The sequence below is a fragment of the Perca fluviatilis genome, chromosome 14, assembly GCF_010015445.1.
Source record: "Perca fluviatilis chromosome 14, GENO_Pfluv_1.0, whole genome shotgun sequence".
Lineage (NCBI taxonomy): Eukaryota > Metazoa > Chordata > Actinopteri > Perciformes > Percidae > Perca > Perca fluviatilis.
Genome location: NC_053125.1, coordinates 11812794 through 11832206, shown reverse-complemented (window position 1 = coordinate 11832206; position 19413 = coordinate 11812794). Strand labels below are relative to the sequence as shown.

Genomic DNA, 19413 nt, shown 5'->3' with positions numbered 1-19413 from the left:
AGCAAATCTGTATGTTCCCAGCACGAAACAAGAAATAAAATGCTTCCTGCTGATTGAAACAAGTATGCACTTCCCTTCAGCACATCCCTGACGCAACACCTAAAGCTCAGTTTGATTGGGTTTTGAATAGAGGCGATAATGATATATTGCTTTAACAGAATGAATGTTTACAGAAAAGCTTAAGAGATCTGAATAGGTTGTTGAAACCCCTGGAGAGGCCATTAACTTGGTATAGCTGTGGAACAAAAGCTGACTGCTGAGTAACTTGAAATCTATCTGAAACAAACAAAAGCAGCATTACTGTGCTTTCTTTGTCTCCCTAGTCTTTCTGTCTCCAGAGGCCATATTTCACAGCAAAGTTAAGAATGGTTACTCTTCTCTTTATTATCCGTCTTCATACTGCATCTGTCTCTAACTCGCTTAACCACTATCTTCTGTCTCCACACTAACAGCCAGGATGTTGAGTCTTAACTTGTTCCTCGTGAATCACCTCCATCCTGTGCCCATCCCTCTTTTCCTCCGTCCCCCCGCCAAATATATTTTTTTCTCCCTTGATCCACAGCAACATCAAGAGTGTACTCTCATTATCAATCTCTCTGTTGATGAATCACCCGCCTCCAACACTCTCTGGGTGCCTTACACACAGGAAAAGGAAATCTTATTTCCATCCATGTGTGAGCTGTATATGATGTGTGTGCTTTTCTATATTTTTAGACGACGAGTGAGGTAAATCACATCCTGGTCGTGCAGGGTTACAGAAATCTGATTTGTGTGTAGCTGAGCTCAGACTCTTCACTGCTGATCTCTCTCAGTCTAACTGATGGGAGAGTGTCATTATGTCAGAGGATCACACTGACTCTGTCTTCTTGTATACAGAACACACTGTTAATGATTACATTTTGAAGTTATGAAGTTCAGCTTTTAAAACATTTGATGTGTTTCCTTGTACATTTTGGTGTGGCACAAAAAAACCTACATCATTTGGTGTGTTTTCATCAGTTGGACTGAGGAAACCACATTGTCTAAGTTTACAGACTGACGCCAGCAGCTTTGTGGGGCTATAATGCTCATTGTAAAGAAAACATTTATTTTTTATCTTTAGCAGTCACAAAGTACATGCAATAATTGGCTAAAGGGTGGTGTCAGAATAAAGGTCTCTGGCAAACTATATCAGAAGGCGTTTTTATGTTGTGTTACATAGTTTATTTGCGTGAAGATGGTGTAAGCAGAAAGGTCAACACGTAACTTGTTAGATTTTATGACATTGTGACATTATGGCTGAAATAATGAGATGTAACAAATACAATACTTTTAGTTTTAAACAATTAAGCATAGACAATAATATATATGGAACTGGCTGTCATTTCTGTACGGTTCCAAATATCAGTGTTTTTGTCAATTTAAAGTAGCACTAAACATAAAATACAGCTGAGGCTGATGAGACATGTCGTTTTGCAAATATTTGGTCACAAACCAAAGTATTGGACAACTTTAAATTTTAACCTGACGATAATGATAGCGTTAGAGGAAAAGTCAGAGAAAGTGAGTAGTATTCCTCCTTTGGGGAACGTGAATTTCTGTACCAAAGTTTGTGCCAATCCATACTGTAGATTTGACTAAATGAGAACATTTTGACCTCCTGGTGGCACAAGATTAAAAAAAATGGCAGGGGATCATCAAATTCCATGGAAATCCAGCCAGTAGTTTTGGAGATATTTCAGTCTGGACTGTGGTGGACCAAATGACCAACGGTGCCATCCCTACAGTCACACTGTTAGTGTAGCTAATACCAAATGGACCATCCTGCTAGTTATTTCACAGCAACAGCTGCTGTATAGCTAAAGTGTCAATCAGTGTAAATCATATGTCCTGAACAGATATTGCAATCTTGTAGAAAATCCAATGCCACTTTTGAATTTCTGAATAATAACTACCCAGAGTCATTATCGTTTTCTCAAATAAATGAATGGACATATCATATTTGAAGAAGACTAATTCTCCATTTAAACTTTGCTTACGAATTTGATACAACAAAATTCACATATGAATAACTGGTCAGAAGCATCTAATATCTTTCTATATTCAGTAATGCTGCTTGTTCCTCAGAATGCAGCAGCACTTAGCACTCTGATCTCTGGTCTCTCTAACCCACCACTTAAACTCATCTGTGACCTTACGTAGTTCCTCACTAAGGCTTATATTATCACACTTGACACACCAAACCTGTTCCACCCTCGCCCACCTCCATCTTTCCACTTTGACCAGCACTTTCTATTCTTACTACCTTCATGTTCTTAGCGGTCTCACAGTACTCTTATATTGCATTCTGTCCATCTTTCTCACTTTCACTAATGTACAGCTCAGTCTAAGTGGCCCTGCATGACTCCACACTCCTGGCAGCAGAAACCTGGTACAGAGTGAGTGAGTGAGTGAGTGAGTGTGCATGCGCAATGCGAGTGAGTGTGTGCGCGCGCGTGCTTGCGTGCCAGTGATTCTGTGTGTGCTTCTATCTTGTATGCCTGTGTGTGTGTCATTTGTCCGTGTACTTTGCTTGAATTTGTTTTGAGATGCAACTCTATCCAAACCTGAACTCTCCTAATGGGCAACAGGATTGTGTGTGTGTGTGAGAGAGAGAGAGAGAGAGAGAAGGCACTAGCCAGCAGAGCCAGGAGCAGAGTGAAGAATGGTACCTGTCAAGAGAGGAGGAGACGGGAGAGAGGAGCGATAACAAGAGACCCAGAGTGGGGGAGGAGTGGAGAGACAATAGAAAGATTAGACTTCCTTCATGTATCCCTAATCAAAATGAGGGAAGGTGGGAGGCAGCGACGAAGGAAGAGATGAGACGGAATGAAAGTGGAGCGACAGGCAGAGTAAGAGAGCGAGAAAGAAAGAAATGGACGGATGAACCAAGGGGAGGAGAGACAGAGGCAAACAGACAAGAGCAATAGACATCTGCAGCCCCACAGGCAATACAAGGAGGTGCTCCAACCTAAAGTGAGAGACACTGAGCGTGTGTGTGTGTTTTAAGAGTGTGGAGGTGAGTGAATACGTGCCTGTAATTGCAAAAGGAAAGTGACAGAGTAAGTTAGGTAAAGGATAAAGACAGAACACACACAAATACAACTTGTCCTCCTTATATCGACAAGCTCATGTTGCGACGGATGTAGCTGAGCGAGAAAGAAAAGGGAAGGAAAAAAGAAAAAAGGAGCGAAAGTTAAATGCAGGGGAAAAGAGGAAAAAAGGCAGCAAAGAGCCAGAACAACTTCCTGCTGTATGCAAGTCAATGACAGTTTTAGGACTTTTAATAACTAAACGGCCTTCTAAAGATTAGACTGTTTTATTATGATCTAACAAGTGAAATAAATTAGTAAGAGTCCGTTTCCAACTTCTCAAATCTCAGTATTTTCTGGTTTTCTAAGTCTTCTAAGAGGTGGACTGGTTTTGGCCTGCTGGTCAGACAGAACAAAACATTTAAAGGAATAGTGCAGCATTTGGGTATTTTTAATCGTTTGTCTAGCTTTGCTCAGGCTAACAAATCCACAAGGATTCAATCACCTCAATAACTATTTTAACAACAAAGTGCAAAAACTGAAGGAGAAAATGTGCCAAACATCTAACATACGATCATATACCTTGATTAGAGATCAAATTATGATAGGAAAAAAATGTACTTTTGAATTTACTAAAGTGGATGTAAAATATGTGGAAAAGTTGCTTCTTAGTGGTAAAGACAAACCATCTGGTGTGGATAATATGGATATAAAACTTTTGAAATTGGTGGCAAATTTGATTGCTATTCCAGTTAGTCATGTGTTGAATATGAGCTTAGAAAAAAAAAATCTTTCCAACAACATGGAAAACTGCTAAAATAATTCCTTTACCGAAGAATGCAACTGTACCATTTAGTGGCCCAAACAGTCGACCAATTAGCCTGTTGCCGGCTTTAAGTAAGATCATGGAGAAAATTGCTTATGAACAAATACAATGTTATTTTTCAGTAAATGATTTATACACAGATTATCAACATGCGTACAGAGCATGGCTGTTTATCTTGGTTAACTGTAAGGAACAGATTAACTGCCTCGTTGCTCAATTTTACCAGAAATATTTTAGTGACTAAACAGCCAAGGGTGTTGTATCAGAAAACTTGGTCTTAGTTCTGATAAACATGACTACAGCACAAGGCATGCTATGGAGGGTAAATTCACATTACCTAAAGAAACAAAGGTAAAAACACTGTAATATATAGAGCCATGACTAATTGGAATGCAATGCCTAGTCATGTCATTCAAGAAAATAGAAAATTTCAATTCAAAGTATTACTTAAAGTACATCTCCTAACTGAGCAGAACTCTGGATTGGATAATACCTAACGAATATTGTTAGTATCATTGAGGGTTCTCTGTGTGATTTGAGTGGTCACATTAGTGAACAATGTCATAATCTCATCTCTACGGTCTGTGAATAATTTAAATTAGGTCCTGTGTTGTCTTGTCTTGTGTTGAATGTTATTTTTTGTTATTATTTTTGTTGTTTTTCTTTCAATGATGTATTGAATGTTGTTTTTTGGTGGTTGTTTTTTAATGTAATGATGCACGTTAATGTATAGTTGCACAAGTTGTGTGTGGACTCCAGGAAGAATAGCTGTGGCTAAGGCTCCAGCTAATGGAGATCCCAATAAATCAAACTCTATATAAACGTACTTTAAAAGTTCTTGATCAGAAACCCAAAAGTTATCACAGCTGTCAAATTTTAAGTTGGGAAAACCTGATTAAATATAGTAACCTTTGCATAGTCTATAAGATATTGCACAACACTGCTCCGCCACCACTGAGGACATATATGTTGTTCAGAGAGCAGGCTCTTATGTTACCAGGGGCCCCACAAGAGGGGACTGTATCATACCCACTCGAAGAAGTGCTTTTGGTCAGCCAGCGTTCTCTGTAACAGCATCTGAAGACTGGAATATGTTGCCAATACAGATAAGAGAAGTAAATACTTATCGTTCTTTTACTGGTCAACTGAAGAACTGGCTTATTGATAACCAGATATGTGCACATTAGGTTTATCGGTGGTTTTTGCCCCCAACGGTGCCTTCCAGGCAGCGCTGCCTGGAAGGCACCGTTTGGAGGCACTGGTTATGGTTAGGTGCCTTGAAGGCAGTGGTCGCAGCGCTGCCTGGAAGGAGCAGTTGGGGGCAAAAAACACAATTGAGCACATTAGATTGCTTACTGCCTGCTGACTTTTGCTGTCTGCAAGCAGATTTTGTCATGTTGCTTGTTGTGTTGTGTTTGTTACTTGTTATTGTGCATTGTCTGTTTTTTTTTAGTTGGTCTGTGTATGTTGTTTTTTTATGTTGACTGTATTGTCATTTTATTGTTTGTTTTTTTAGGTTGCCAACTGGCCATGGACAACAGATGAAAATTAGCCTGCTGAGCTAAATCTGGCTAATTTACAGTTGCTTTGCTATTGATTTATGAGCATTGCCCCTGTTAAATAAAAAAATAAAAAACATCAGTCCATGCAACATGAAGCTGTAGCCAGCAGCTGGTTAGCTTAGCTTAAAGACTGAAAACAGGGAAACAGTTAGCCTGGCTCTGTCCACAGATAACAAATATATGCTTGGAGAGGCCAGGGATTACATTATTATAACAGCGCCTGCAGGCATCTCTTCATGTATGTTGTGTCTGATTGTTTTGTTGCTTTAGCAAATAAGCACACAAGCAAAAATAATAAGTAGCTTCAGAACTAGACGAGGTGACTTATTACTATTATCTTCTGGTAACGAGTTTGACGTTGTAATGTTCAGGTGATAGAACAACACTGTGGTGTGTGCAAGGGCACCAGTACGTGACCAGGAGGACGATGAGGGGACCAGGACTGGCAGCTGTGCATCAGCCGGTGCAGAATACATGACTGTGTTACACATTTAGTCTGTAGCTAACCACTCCGCTGAATCCGTTGTCTCAAGGTTCCTTTAACGGACAGGCTTTTCAATGTTTGCATTTTTTTCTTTTCCATTTTAAAAACAGAGATGGCTGATGGGGAACATAAAGCATAAGCCTAATAACACAATGAATTAAAATGAAAAAAAGTTAGACAATTATAATTCTCTTTACTATATTATATTAATATGGTTTTGTCTAAAAAAAAAAATAAAAAAAAAAATGTTTGTCTAAAAACAGACCTTTAAATACATGCCATTTACATTCTCATCCCACATTGTGCTAGCTGCACATGGCTGTCTGTTGGTCTGTCTGTCTTTTCCGTACTGTAGCAAGCACTGTGGCAAACATCCAATGTCACTAATCGTATTGCCCATCTAACTGTACATGCAAACTTAATGGCTGCATGATAGATTAGAGGCACAGAGGACCATTTTCTGACCTCAAACTTTCTCAACAGACTAATCAAATCAGCATTGATGCAGAGGGAATCTCAAGAGACTAAAGATCTTTTTATAGCCCTTCATTATGCTGAGCAGAGGTCCTTTATATTTGTGAATCATGTCCCTGGATTCTGGCAGATTAGGTGAATTTGCACTGGATGCTCTGCAACGCGATGTAATAAACTGGAATTAATATCATGATAATTAACCAGTTAGTCATGAGCATTTCAGAAAATTTTGAGTAGTCGCACAGCCTCCTGGATTGCTTTTGATGTCGTATGTCTGTTTTTCCTCTGTCAGTTCAGAGACATCCTGTAGAAAAACCTCCATTTCTTAATTCTAAAAAAAACAAGTCATGAGAATTAATAAGCTAAGTGAAGTAAGCAATCATAAAATCACTTTTATGAAAATGCTTTGATGTAAAAAAAAAATCTGACATAATTAGTGTTGTTTGTCTTTTTCATGGTGGGGAGGGGCAGTGTACATGATAAAAGCAGTCCTTTTAATATGCGTGGTCTGGAAATTGAGTCCTCTGACAAGCACAATCCTTTGCCCACAGCTCTGAGCTTTAAACACATGGCTTTTGTAGTGCTGTGTGTGTGTGTGTGTGTGTGTGTGTGTGTGTGTGTGTGTGTGTGTGTGTGTGTGCTCGCGCGCGAGACAGAGAGAGCATGGTCAATTTACTGTATATACGTTGGCTTCTCTGCTTAGAACAGTGTGTGGTGTGTCTACTTTATATCTGTATTTGACAAGCACACTCCCTTTCCCTTATCGACAAGCCAACTGTGTGAGAGACAGCCATTGTCAAGCTAACAGGATACAACAGAGAGCATAGCAGGACCCGTAGGCACATTAAACCAACATTGGCTCGCGCAGTGAAACCCGCCGAGTCTTAATTGAATTGATAAAGTATGGAGTGAAGAATTGATGGGGAAAACAGAGAGGGGGAAATGAAATAAGGGAAAGGGGACCTAAGAAGGAAAATTGAGAAAAACACGAAAAGATTTTCTTTTTAAAAAGAGAAAGAGAGGGAAGGAGGAGGTAGAGTAATGGACACTCTCAGTGCACAGAGAGCAAAATAAGAAAGATGACCAGGGAATGTGTGTACAGAGCAGCAATGGAATGAGAAAGGTGTAAAAGAAAAAGGGACAGGGAGGCTTGATAAAGAAAGAGAATGCAAACTAGAGAACAAAATAATTACAGAGTGAGTGTGAACACGGTGAAAGAGGGATGAATCTATTACTAAGCTGTGATGGTAAATAATGAAGGGAGAAAAACAAAGGAATTAATGAAAGATAATGAAAAACAAAAAAGCAGAATGGAGGTGAATTTAGGCAGAGAACAACATTGTTGACTGCAGAATTGGCAATTGAGCTCCCTCTCCACGACCACGATTAATGTGCCCTTCAGGACTGGGGCAATACAAGGAACAAAACTTTGTATCAGTGCTGAATAAAACTATGCTGCTGAAAAATACGCACAATATGGCAGATTAGAGTAAAAATGTCTAAGGAATGGGCAAAACTATGAAACGGTATGTCAAGTAAGAAAACTACCAACAGAAACCGAGGAAGACAGGGATGGTCAAACAGACTGTGCAGCTGAAGTGAATCCAGACATCTAAGAATAGTGGATGTACCAAACCTTAATCTGGGAATATTTGGCTCAGCCAGGCAAAAAAAGAGAGAAAGAGAGGCAGCTTGGCAGAAACCGTCGAGAGATGCTAATGGAGGAATATCAAATACATGACAGATACATCTTTGTACAGTACTACAGTCTGTGGTACCTACTAGCACTAGAGATCGGTAAAATGGACGAATGATATCTAATGCAAGCAGGAAATGTGCAGCACGAATACGCTCCTGACAATGAACGGAGGCACTTGTGATGTTTTATCTTCATGTCTCACCTTGATGAGGTCTCCAAGTAGTTTGTTGGCTTCAGTATAGGCCTTCTTCACCTCTTTGAACTTATTTCCCAGTCCCATGCTGTGAGCCTGCAATGAGCCATAGTGAAACAGTATGAATGAGTGATCTTTTTATTACTCCGTTGGAGGAAAAAGTCAAGGCATTCAGAGTGTCAACCTGTGATTTAAGGCTATAATTTCGAAGTGACACCCACAGCTTTTGAATTTATGGCGAAGACGCTCGTCTAGCAAAGGCCAGATGGGCCAGCACGATAAGCCACTGTAAACGGTAATTTGGTCATTGTGCATTTGTTCAACCCTCCTTGATATAAACAAGTCACAACTGAGCTACGGAATGTTCACTGCAAACACATTTTTTCGTCCAGTGGGTGCACACAGCGCTGTGCATTCAGTCACTTTAAATAGTCTGGGACACTTTGTAGTGTGACGGTGCACATTGTAGACTCATGTTTGTACCATATAGCATTAAGAAATACCCAAATATCTTCGAACACACACACAAACAGAAATAATGTCTTATACAAACTGTCAGAAGTAAGGATCATAAGTCTATTTATCTGCAGAGTATTATATCTTTTTGAAATGCAGACTGTACATCTGAACAACTGTAACATAAAACATTTTGTATGTCAACAGTTCATACATTAAACTGTCAACTTGCAGTTAAATGTACACTTACTACAGGTGCAATAAGGTGGATTTGCATGCAACAATTAATTTAAATGTACTGTTAAACTGCGCTAACCTGTTGTTTACATCCTTTCAGATGCACTGGCCACCTCTAATACTCCATCCTAAGGAGCTGAAAGTGTGGCAAAGAGCTTTGTGAATGCTTATTTAGCTTCAAACTCAATCACTTACAGAAAACATTTAAAACAAAACGACCAGAATAGCTCACTGTACCTGGAAGTGAAGGTTGGTGTACTGTCCTCCGGGTATCTCGTTCTCGTAGACATCAGCGTTGCCTGATTTCATGGTGGCAGTGCAGTCGAATGGAGCATACAGGCCTCTGGCTACTTCCCAATATTCACTGTAGTCAAATACCTTCTCCAGAGCAATGCCTGCAGCAGAGCAGAGAAAAAGGATGTGAGTGAGCTTGCTATTCAATACAATGGAGCAAGGGGCAACAACAATCAAACACACAATCAGTAATATGTATGTGTTTTCAGAATAAAAGCTAGGGGTATGGAGATATATATATATATATATATATAGATATATATATATATATATATATATATATATATATATATATGCCAATTCAGCTTTCAAGCCAAAATCTTTAATTTTCTGATTTGCACACCCTCTATTGAAAAGAGGGAATTGATGTGAGGTGCACTAAAAAGTTAGTGGTATTGTTGTGAAAGCTTATGTGGCAACCTGCCATTTATCTGAATTAGTCGTCTCAAAACGTGTGCCAGCTAGCAAATTATGACAGTACTGGGTTCATGCTGCTGATTTTGATGTGTGAAAATATAAACATGACATGAAACTTCTGAAACTAGTTGGCAAGAAAAAACTAAAATTTCAGCAGAGACGTATCATCTGCCAGGGGCTCTATTTTTGACAACTCTTAAAAAGTGCATTACGTTAGTAGAAATTTGGGTTACAGGCCAGAAAAGCCTAAACAAGCCTGAGCTACAGTGTTGGTAAAGCACTAATTAGCCAGTTAGTGTGCGTTCACATCACGCCTTTGCTGCTCATTAAATCCCTTGTGATATTTTGTGATCCTTAAAAAAGGCATCTGTTGCTCATACTCATGATGTCCTGCTACAGCCAGTTAAGGTGTGCTCGAGCTGATTACCTTAAAAAGGAGAAATCTGATTTAATGCTATGACAGAAATGGCAGCACACTGAGCATTTGGCTAATGATGAGAAAAATCAGCCATGTTAATGAGACAAACTTAGCTCGTTACATCCACAACAACAGAGCGGCAAGCTTGAATTTTCACGATTCAAAGTGAGTACATACTCCAAAAGTGTTTGTGTGGTTCCACTGTGATCTTGGCAGAGGAAATGGAGCTACTGTGAAATTAATGTGGAATTAATGTGCATGTTGTTGCTCCTCAAATTCAGCTGCCTGCCAAGCCAGTCAGTAATTAGGTCCATTTCCTTCTCTGTTTGAGAACCAAAATCATAGCTCTCATTTATGTTTCCATTGTGAAATTACTTTACCAGGTGAGGAAGTGACATTATCCTGCTTAGGTAAAGTTTTACCTGTCCAATAACAGCTAACACCAGTTGACACACACACACACACACACACCAAAAAAACAGATCAAACATGTAGCTGCAGCAGCAAACTGTGGGTCCTCTTAGCTGACAACTCAAAGAGCTCTACTCCTTTACCAAACTGGATACATTGTACTCTGCTGTGCTGCACTAAAGCTGCTGTGGGTGTAAAATGTCTGATTCTTTTGTGATGGATTGGCAAATATTGGTGTAAAATAAAGATTATTTGAACAAGGACAGACTGTATCTCTCCGACAGTAACTGACACCTTTCTACTGTGGCTGTGCTGGGAATATCTCAATGTAACATGATACTGTCCACATTTGGCCTGATATGGGAATGAGAAAAATGCTTCTACTTGACACAGAGAGGAAGGAGGCAGATTGTCGCACTCTTTCAGTGCATTGTATAGTTGTTAAATTTGTACATCCTGAGCAAATTTAACTCCATGCATAAAAAGGACGAACAATCAATGGAATAGTCAGACATTTTTATAATCTTTATGCTAAGCTAACCGGCTGCTGGCGTCAGCTTCATGCTAAACTTACAGATATGAGGTTGGTATCATTGTTAAAGATTAAGTGGCATCTTTTTGGCTTTTGATGTCTTACAAAACAGCAGTGTCTAGTTCAGGCCACTTGTCATATTTCCCCTCTAATTGTTTCATTGAAATAACCGTGCGGTAAAAGTACCCAATGTACCCACTATATCACAAAAAAAACTAATCTTAAAAAAAAAAGATCATCTCATGAGCCCTCAGACGTATGGTGATCCTTTGGAGAGCCTTGACCCCTATGTTGGGAACCACTGGAGTAAACTACCAACCGTATATAAAGTAGTTAAACCTAGCTCTACCTCGAGCAGCTACAACAGTAAAATGCTGCTTACACGTTGACGCACATCATCTTAAATTGTCATATCAGTCAGAGGGGACATTTTTTTACTTTTTACTTTTGATATTTTAAGTACATTTTGCTCAATATTATACACTATGTACTTTTACTTGGGTAATATTTTTGAATCTGAGTTATTGTATCTGAGTAAATTAAGACATGCGGTAGCTGACAAAAACATATTTCCACAAGCTTACAATTCCCTGAGGAACTAGCCAATACCACACCTGTGTGAGTTGGAAAGTTCTATGAAAGCAGAAAGTTGAGTTGAATCAACTGACTTCAATCATTGGAAAAAGTGCTTTGGCGAGGAGCATTGGCAGGAGCATCTTTCTCAACCAACAGGAAAGTTATCCCTAATGAAGCGAGCACAACAATAATGTGTTTTATCTACATCGTTTTCTGCTATTGTTTTGACCTAACTTGTCTATTTGGTAAATATGGAGAAAAGCTACAAATGCTGTGGATTGACGATGTCTGAACTTTGCTAAATCACGCTTGGGGTAAATACAGCATTGTTTTTTTTCTGGACTGCTGGTTACACTCCCTAAAATCATCAATCACCACAACACTCTGCTGTGTGTATGTATACCACAGACGTGCAGGCACACGCACGTACATTTATCAGTCATTTAGATGGCTGCTTGGCAGTGACAAAGTGCCATCGATATACAACTCATTAGCAGCACAAACTCACTAATGCAGGAGACAAACAGACAGAGACACACATATTTGCGTTCATAAACTTGCACACATTAGCTACACCGACACCGATGCACACAGTTGTAGAAAGACACAGTTTGTGGTTGATGAGACGATGAGAGCTAACCAAGACGCATAGATGAAGACAGATGAGCACAAGAAGATTTGGGGAGAAAAGATGGGAAAATTGAACGCAGACGGATAGAAAAAGGAGGGGAGACGATGGAGGTGAACAAGAAGCCAAATGTGTCTGCTCACCTGCCTCACTGTCTGGGTTCAGTGCTTGTGTGTCTACGGTTGAGCGCCTACATATGGTATAGTAATATCGGTCCTTTGTGTGGTGCGTGTTTGATGACCACTACATCTTAGACAGCTGCATTGTTGTGGCTGGCAGCTGAAAATTCCTCAATTAAATCCATGTATGATGCATAAGAAAAGGCAGTAAACGCTGTGTCAAACAAACACAAGGGCCGCTTTATTGTGTGTCATCATTCAGCTGCATGAGGGTTTGTGAATATGTATGAGTGTTTGTTTGTGTGTGTGTGCACACACACCGTGGCTGAATAAATAAACTGACAGCTTCAAGACATGAATTAACCAGAGAAGCGCTGCTTTTCCCATTTCTTCAGGACAAAGAGATGCTGTGGGAGACACCGAGGGAGTGGAAGGGAAAGAGCAACGAGTGAGCGAGTTTGAGGGAGTGAAATAGGCATGTAAAGTGCTTTTAATTGCTTTGTCACTGAGTGAGAGGGAGGGAAGAGGAGGACGGAGAGACAATGTAAAAGAAGCGGGGGTGATAGGAAAAAAGGCATGAGAGCAGAGAGAGGGAGGGAGATAGAGGAGGCAGAGCACACTGCACAGCACTGATTACTGCTTTGTAAGAGAGATGGGAGAAAGAGGGGAGAGAGGGAGGGGAGAGAAAGCAGTAAACAGACTAAGGTCAGGAAGGTATAGAAGTATCCAAGGCAGTGCTCTGCTTGATTACAAAAAAAGTAGCGAGATAGGCAAACGGAGATGGAAGGAGGGAGAGGCATGAAGAAAGGCCGAGATGAATAGAAGAGAGGAGCACAAGGTGACAGGTAGAAAAGAATTTGGAAGTGAGAAGGAGTTTGTCTGCATGTGTATGCATAATGCATGTACCAGGGTCACATCAGGATACACTATAAGTATGCACACGTGTGTGTGTGTGTGTGTGTGTGTGTGTGTGTGTGTGTGTGTGTGTGTGTGCAGAGTGTGTGTGGGAGGACACCCTGCATTAAAATCTCAGTCTCAAGGGATGCAAATTGAAATTCCATGAACAAACTGACACACTTGAAAACCTCTCGCTCTTGAGTAACAACCTTGTCTTTCTCTCTACTTTTTTTCGGGGAAGTGTATGCTCACAAATTGATATTCTGTCACTAGCTTGGACTGTGTCTAAATGATGGGAGAGTTTCTCTCCCTCTGATACTTCCTACTTATTTCCTACATTGCGCGGAACAATATTGGCCAGCTCGGGAGAAGGGCCGTGAACCTGCTGCGTTCAGCCGTGGGTTAAATGTGTGGATGGAGAGAGCAGCAGTGAAGGGGTTTCCTTTCAAAGCACAAGTCACACACCATACTCATAACACAGCTTGTCTTAATGGCTCTGTTGCTGTGTTGCTTTCGGGACTATTACAGAATTTGCTTCCTCTTCTACGACAGATTTCTCCCTGTATGATTGTTTCGGCAGCAATATTTAACAATGAGCCTCAAAAGGAAACCCATTCACTTTGACAGACGCCCTGAGAGACTAACAACACAAAGCCCTGAGGTTTACTGTCATGTGCTGCTTAACAGCGCCTCTGTAGCTGCACTGCAAATATGAATGTGACATCATGTTGTCGGTTTGGCCACTCATCCATGTAAATTAGGTGCTCACAACTAAACTGACTCAGAAATAAAAGGAGCATTGTCTTTTTTTTAAAGAGCAACTCAACACCTGCTGACAATCTTGTTTTTGTTGACCAGTGGTTGTCATCTTGCTGCAGAAGTGTACTCCAGGGAGTGTCAGGACACTATGACATCACTGTTGGGTGTGGTTGTAATGGACCTTTTTTCACAGCAGACATTTTGACTTGTCATAGTAGGAAAAGCACAGCTGAAATTGATAACCTTAACGATGGCTCAATTCCATCAAGTGTCCCATTAAGCTGTTTCAGTGAGTCAGCATGCACAATACCAGGGCCTCTCCTAAGTGGGATGCAGCCATCATTAATGGTTTTGAATACACTTGTGCTTTTCCTGCTATGTCGTGAAAAAGGTCTATAGGAGACACTTCCAACCACACTTAATCACATCAGCCTGGTATAAGTTACTATTTAAACAATCTTAATGTTTTAAAGTGGAATTTTCCTCAAACATACACAAATTATTTTAAAGGTAGCGTATACTTTTCAAACACCAATACATGATAGGGTTGGGCGATTCGAGGAATACATCAGCTATCGTCGTTTGGCTGAGTACATCGGCAATTTTTGTCATTTTATTTTGCTTATTTAGTGGTTTCAACAACAGTAATGGCAGAGCGAGACAGTGGAGGGAACACAGTGTGTAGCACCACCATATTTTCACATCTAACTCCGTGAATACAGGATTTATTTCCTAACCAGATTTGATGATTGTTGGAAGAGTGAAAAGGCTAACAAAGACAATTTTGGTGAGTTTTAGTTTGTTTCTGTTGATTTCAAATGAATAGACGCTTGAACTTGAACAAACAAGGTAAATAAGCTAGCCTTGGTTCGGTGACAGAGAAGAAGCTGTAGAGTTGTATTTCTGTTTATTAAGGAGAATAGGTGTAAGAATATTTCCTTTCTTGACATTTTGTGAGTTTATTTGGTGTAGTTATGAAACCAGAAATAGCTGAGAGCTTGTGGATTGTAGCGCCACTTAACATATAGCCCAACCTTACTACTGTACATGAAAGCTTGCTAACACAACACAATAAAAGCATGCTCAATTCCACAGCAGTTTGACACAGACGGACAACAATTATCCCAGTTATGACAGGACCTGAAGAAACCACTCCAGACCATGCATTACACATTCTATGAGAATGCAGTAATGGATTTCTCTACAGACTGATCCTTCTGCGCTACGGAATACTAGCATCAGGGCTAATCATTTAACTATGGGACACAGCCAGTCATTGATAGGCATAAGTGAAGGTTTTCTTTTCTCGGAAGACCAGATGATTATCAAAAAACGAGCTGATGGGAAATAATGTCTCTCCGATGCCCAGAGGCAGGAAACTTTCTGTACCTACATCTGAGCAGAACACATGGAGGAATTAAAATAAATCATCTGCATTTAGAGTGTAATAAATGGCTTAGAAGGTAATGGTATCCTGCACTACAGCAGCAGAGTGTACATTAGCTGTGTCGTATGAACATAGCGTAAACAAAATTAGCAGGGCTTTTGCTATTTCTCAGTAATGGAAATGAGATATCAGATCTACTTAGTAAAGATGAGACAGTTTTCTTTCTTCCAAGAGCATTACTCTACATACCTAAGCAGCAAACTTCACATCAGTTTTTATTCCTTTAGCCCATTTCATGTTCCCTCAATTTCTAACAGCGCTTTACAACTGGCTGCTTTGATATATTTTACACTGTGCACCCATTGCAGTACGAGGTAGAGGTCACTGCACCCGGTCAGCTATCAGAGTTGGGAAAGGCTCCACATTTTTCACAGCTCATGAAAATTACATTTAGCAGAACACAGTGGACAACAGCAAACCCAAAGGGGAACGAAAATATTGTAAATCCATCCCTCCACTTATCTGTTGACCTCCTGAGGAGATAGAATAAAGCAGTGGCGGTCCAGAGTGTGACTGAAAGATCTCTGATAGAAGCAAAATGGGTAAAACCCAACCATGTCAAGGATGCCATGGGGGGGGAAAGCCAAGGAGAGCTGCTCATTAGTCAAAGTAGAAAACTGTGGCTGTGCTGGGCAGCAGGTTTTCCTGTTCAGCATGCTATGATGAATATAAGACCACATTATTCATGGGTACAACCAATATCTTTATGGGTTTAGCAGCAAATGGATCGGCTGATACTTCTCACCTTCCACTAATCTGAAATGTTGATCGTTTCATGGATCAAGAATGTTTTGTTTAACAGAGCATCGCATTTCATTTACCACGCTGGCCTCTTTCTTTTCCCTCCTCTCATAATTGGCCGTGTACATTATCACTTAGCAGAATACGCCAGTCTTTCTGACTGAAAACCATAATTAGTGATGTGCTCTGTCATTTCTTGATTTGTTGATTGACCCCCCCCCCCCCGCCTATGGAAAGCAGGAGAGTCTGAGAAAGACACTAAGAAATAATCACTGAGCAAGACTGGTGATCAAAGATATGTTCTGTCTCATTAACAGCTAGATACTGCCATAAAACCTTTGTGTAGCTACTCAAAGGTATTTTATCTAAAATATTCTCTCCAATCTGTTCTTATTTTACTAAAATAAACTGGTGATGTCTAAATAAATTCATAGTGCTCCTATGCCCCCCTAATCTTCTTCAATGAGACATTGTAATACTTTTGAAACAATTGTCAGTTGTCACGGTTGATGTTGCCAGGATGGTGAGCACGTCACTTACCGGTGTCGAGCTTGGTCCCCTTGGCGCACGCCACAATGGCTCCCATGCTGGGCTGAGAGGTCATCCCGGCCATAGAGTCGACCTAGAGAGTGACAACCGTCAATATGAATACTGTGTTTGTAGAAGTGCGTTATGTGGCTTCCCAGCTTAGTGGATCAATTTCATATACATGGAAAAGGTGTGGTGTAACAATCTGCAAATCTGTGTGCACTGGTATGCATATAAGTATTATATAATGAGTGATGGGAAGAACACAAAAACAGCAATTTCCCATCAAAAGGGACAGGAGCTTTACTTCCAAAAACCTTTAGGTCTTAGCTGTCTTCCATGCACTGGTGTATTTCATCATACATGTTGTATTGCTTGGCAGAGTAAGAAGAAAGTTTAAACCAATGTAAACCAATGGGAACAATGCAAACAAATGCTTTTAGTGTGTGACCCATGGTGAGTTTTCTTTTCGTGTTAGAAAAAACTGAACAGCAGAACGGCCCAAAACTGCGAATAGCAGCCAATTGTTTTAATGAAACTCCCAATGCTGGCAGTGTGCGTCAGTGAACACGGTAAGAGAAATGTTCCTGGCTTCAACAATTGTTCCGTCTTTGTTTCAGTGACACATCACAAACGGCAACAACTTGTGGGCCTTCAAATAATTATTTTAGTTGAATGTATACAGTGAGTTGGTACTGGTAACATGGCAGGCAGTTCTCACTTTCCATATCTTTCATAAGTATAAATTACAAGATTAAATATTGTTTTATGATAATAAACTTTTAAAAACCTCCTAAGGCTTTTAAAATAATGTTATATACACACACAACTTTATTATCAAGACATCCAAAGCGACCTTGTCTGAATACTCACAGCCACATCCACTACGTCAGCTCCAGCCTCGGCACAGGCCAGCATGGCGGCTACTCCGGCTCCAGCTGTGTCGTGTGTGTGCACATGGATGGGTACGTCCGGGAAACGGTCTCTCAGAGAGCCGATCAGAAGCTTACTGGCCTCTGGCTTCAACAGGCCGGCCATGTCCTGGTGATGCAGAGAGATTGAGAAGGAGACATAAGGAAGGAGGGGGTAAAAGGATTGAAGAAAAAATGAAATGGGAAGTTTGAGTGACATTTGGTGGTGCGTGAGCTCCCTCTAGTGGTACGTGAATGGAATCTCCAATATATTAAAAAAAAAAATTTAATTAATTAAAAAACAATACTATAGAAATACTACAACAATTCCAATAATAATACTTAAATTATGATCAGTTAAAAGTAACGGGAAATAAGTGTTTGTTTAAGTGTAATATATTCGATATCAGCTTGCTATAGTTACGCTCATAAACGGAGTGTGCATACATCCATGATTAGTTACAAATGGTTCAAAAATACTGCAATTGTGACTCCAAACAGGAACAATTAGGTAGAAAAGTGTGAATGAGTAGGAGAATATTTTGAGCAGCCCTGTTGAAACTATAGTGGATGAGCACAAGTGCTAGTCGCTACTAAAGCAGCAACCTGCTAGCAGCAAATGATGCAAAGCAGTAAGGAGACATAACCTAAGTCGCCTCAAATTTGGACTCCGTTGAGCGGGACAGAGGAAGAACAGTGTGGCTGTGGCTGTCAACAATAAATATTAGGGCCGGATGATTAATCGAAAATGTAACGACATTGTAATTCTAAAGCCGTTAGACGTATTTTTTCGCACACACACAAACACTGGCGCAAACACCAGCCACTACCTTCGGTTTACTAATAGCTAGCATTTAACTAATTAATTAGCTAGTAAGTGGCGATTTTTGGCAGCTAGCCTTCTAAAAGAAAGCACAATAAAATTAAATGATAACTGATCATTAACCATTGACCAACAAGCAGGAAACGGAGTCTCAGTTCACCCGTCTGGGAGGCTCTGACACTTTCTGCACTCCGTGTCCACGGACAGCTGTAGGCTTGTACCGGTGTTGATGTTTTGTGCATTGTCGGACACATGCAGACACTTTCCTGAAACCACTTGCCGGACCGAGACAAGTCCACAGCGGCCCGCGGCGTGTATGTCCAGGTTATGTTATGCATGTCCACTATAGTTTCATGTGTCACATAGCTCTCCAGCAGAAAAAAAGAGAGGAGCTTAGAACGCAACTTGCTGGTTCAAAGTTATGACTACCAAGTTAATTAGCAGTTAAGAAATAGATTGTATAGCCTTTTTACATTTTTATCATGCAAATGACTGTTTTTAAAACTCAGTGTCCATAGTCGAATCACAAAAAAATTGAATTATCGTTCATTTATCGTTATCGAGGTAAAATTAATCGTGATTTTGATTTCAGGTCATATCGTGCAGCCCTGATAAATATTGTTTTTAGGAATAAACCTGCCTCCTGCGTGAACTGTGTGCCTAGCCTATACTTAGAGAGCCTAATATTTTCTGACGTGGTACGCAGTGTAAAAAGTTTGAGAAACACTGCTTTAAACACATATTTGCTAGTGATTTCATTAGGCGTAATGTCCCGACATTTACATATACATTACCATGCATTTTCTCATTCACATTACTTTAACATTTCTAAAAACCTCTTTGGCCTTGACTCCTGGACACAGAGTATATATTAAGCCAAGGGTGATCCTTAATCTAAATGATTTAATCATGTTTTAAGTGGCTTTCATTA

The 19413-nt window shown here is 40.2% G+C and overlaps 1 protein-coding gene across 1 annotated transcript in view; it reads right to left on the bottom strand.

Moving 5' to 3' along the window:
- Nucleotides 1-19413, bottom strand: part of LOC120573488 (pyruvate carboxylase, mitochondrial-like) — a 68113-nt gene that overhangs the window by 24148 nt on the left and 24552 nt on the right. The window contains exons 5-8 of the mRNA XM_039823243.1: nucleotides 17622-17789; nucleotides 16761-16842; nucleotides 9219-9376; nucleotides 8298-8384 (exon numbers count right to left, since the gene is read on the bottom strand). Of these exons, the coding sequence (XP_039679177.1) occupies nucleotides 8298-8384; nucleotides 9219-9376; nucleotides 16761-16842; nucleotides 17622-17789 (495 nt within the window). The remainder of the gene's footprint in view (nucleotides 1-8297; nucleotides 8385-9218; nucleotides 9377-16760; nucleotides 16843-17621; nucleotides 17790-19413) is intronic.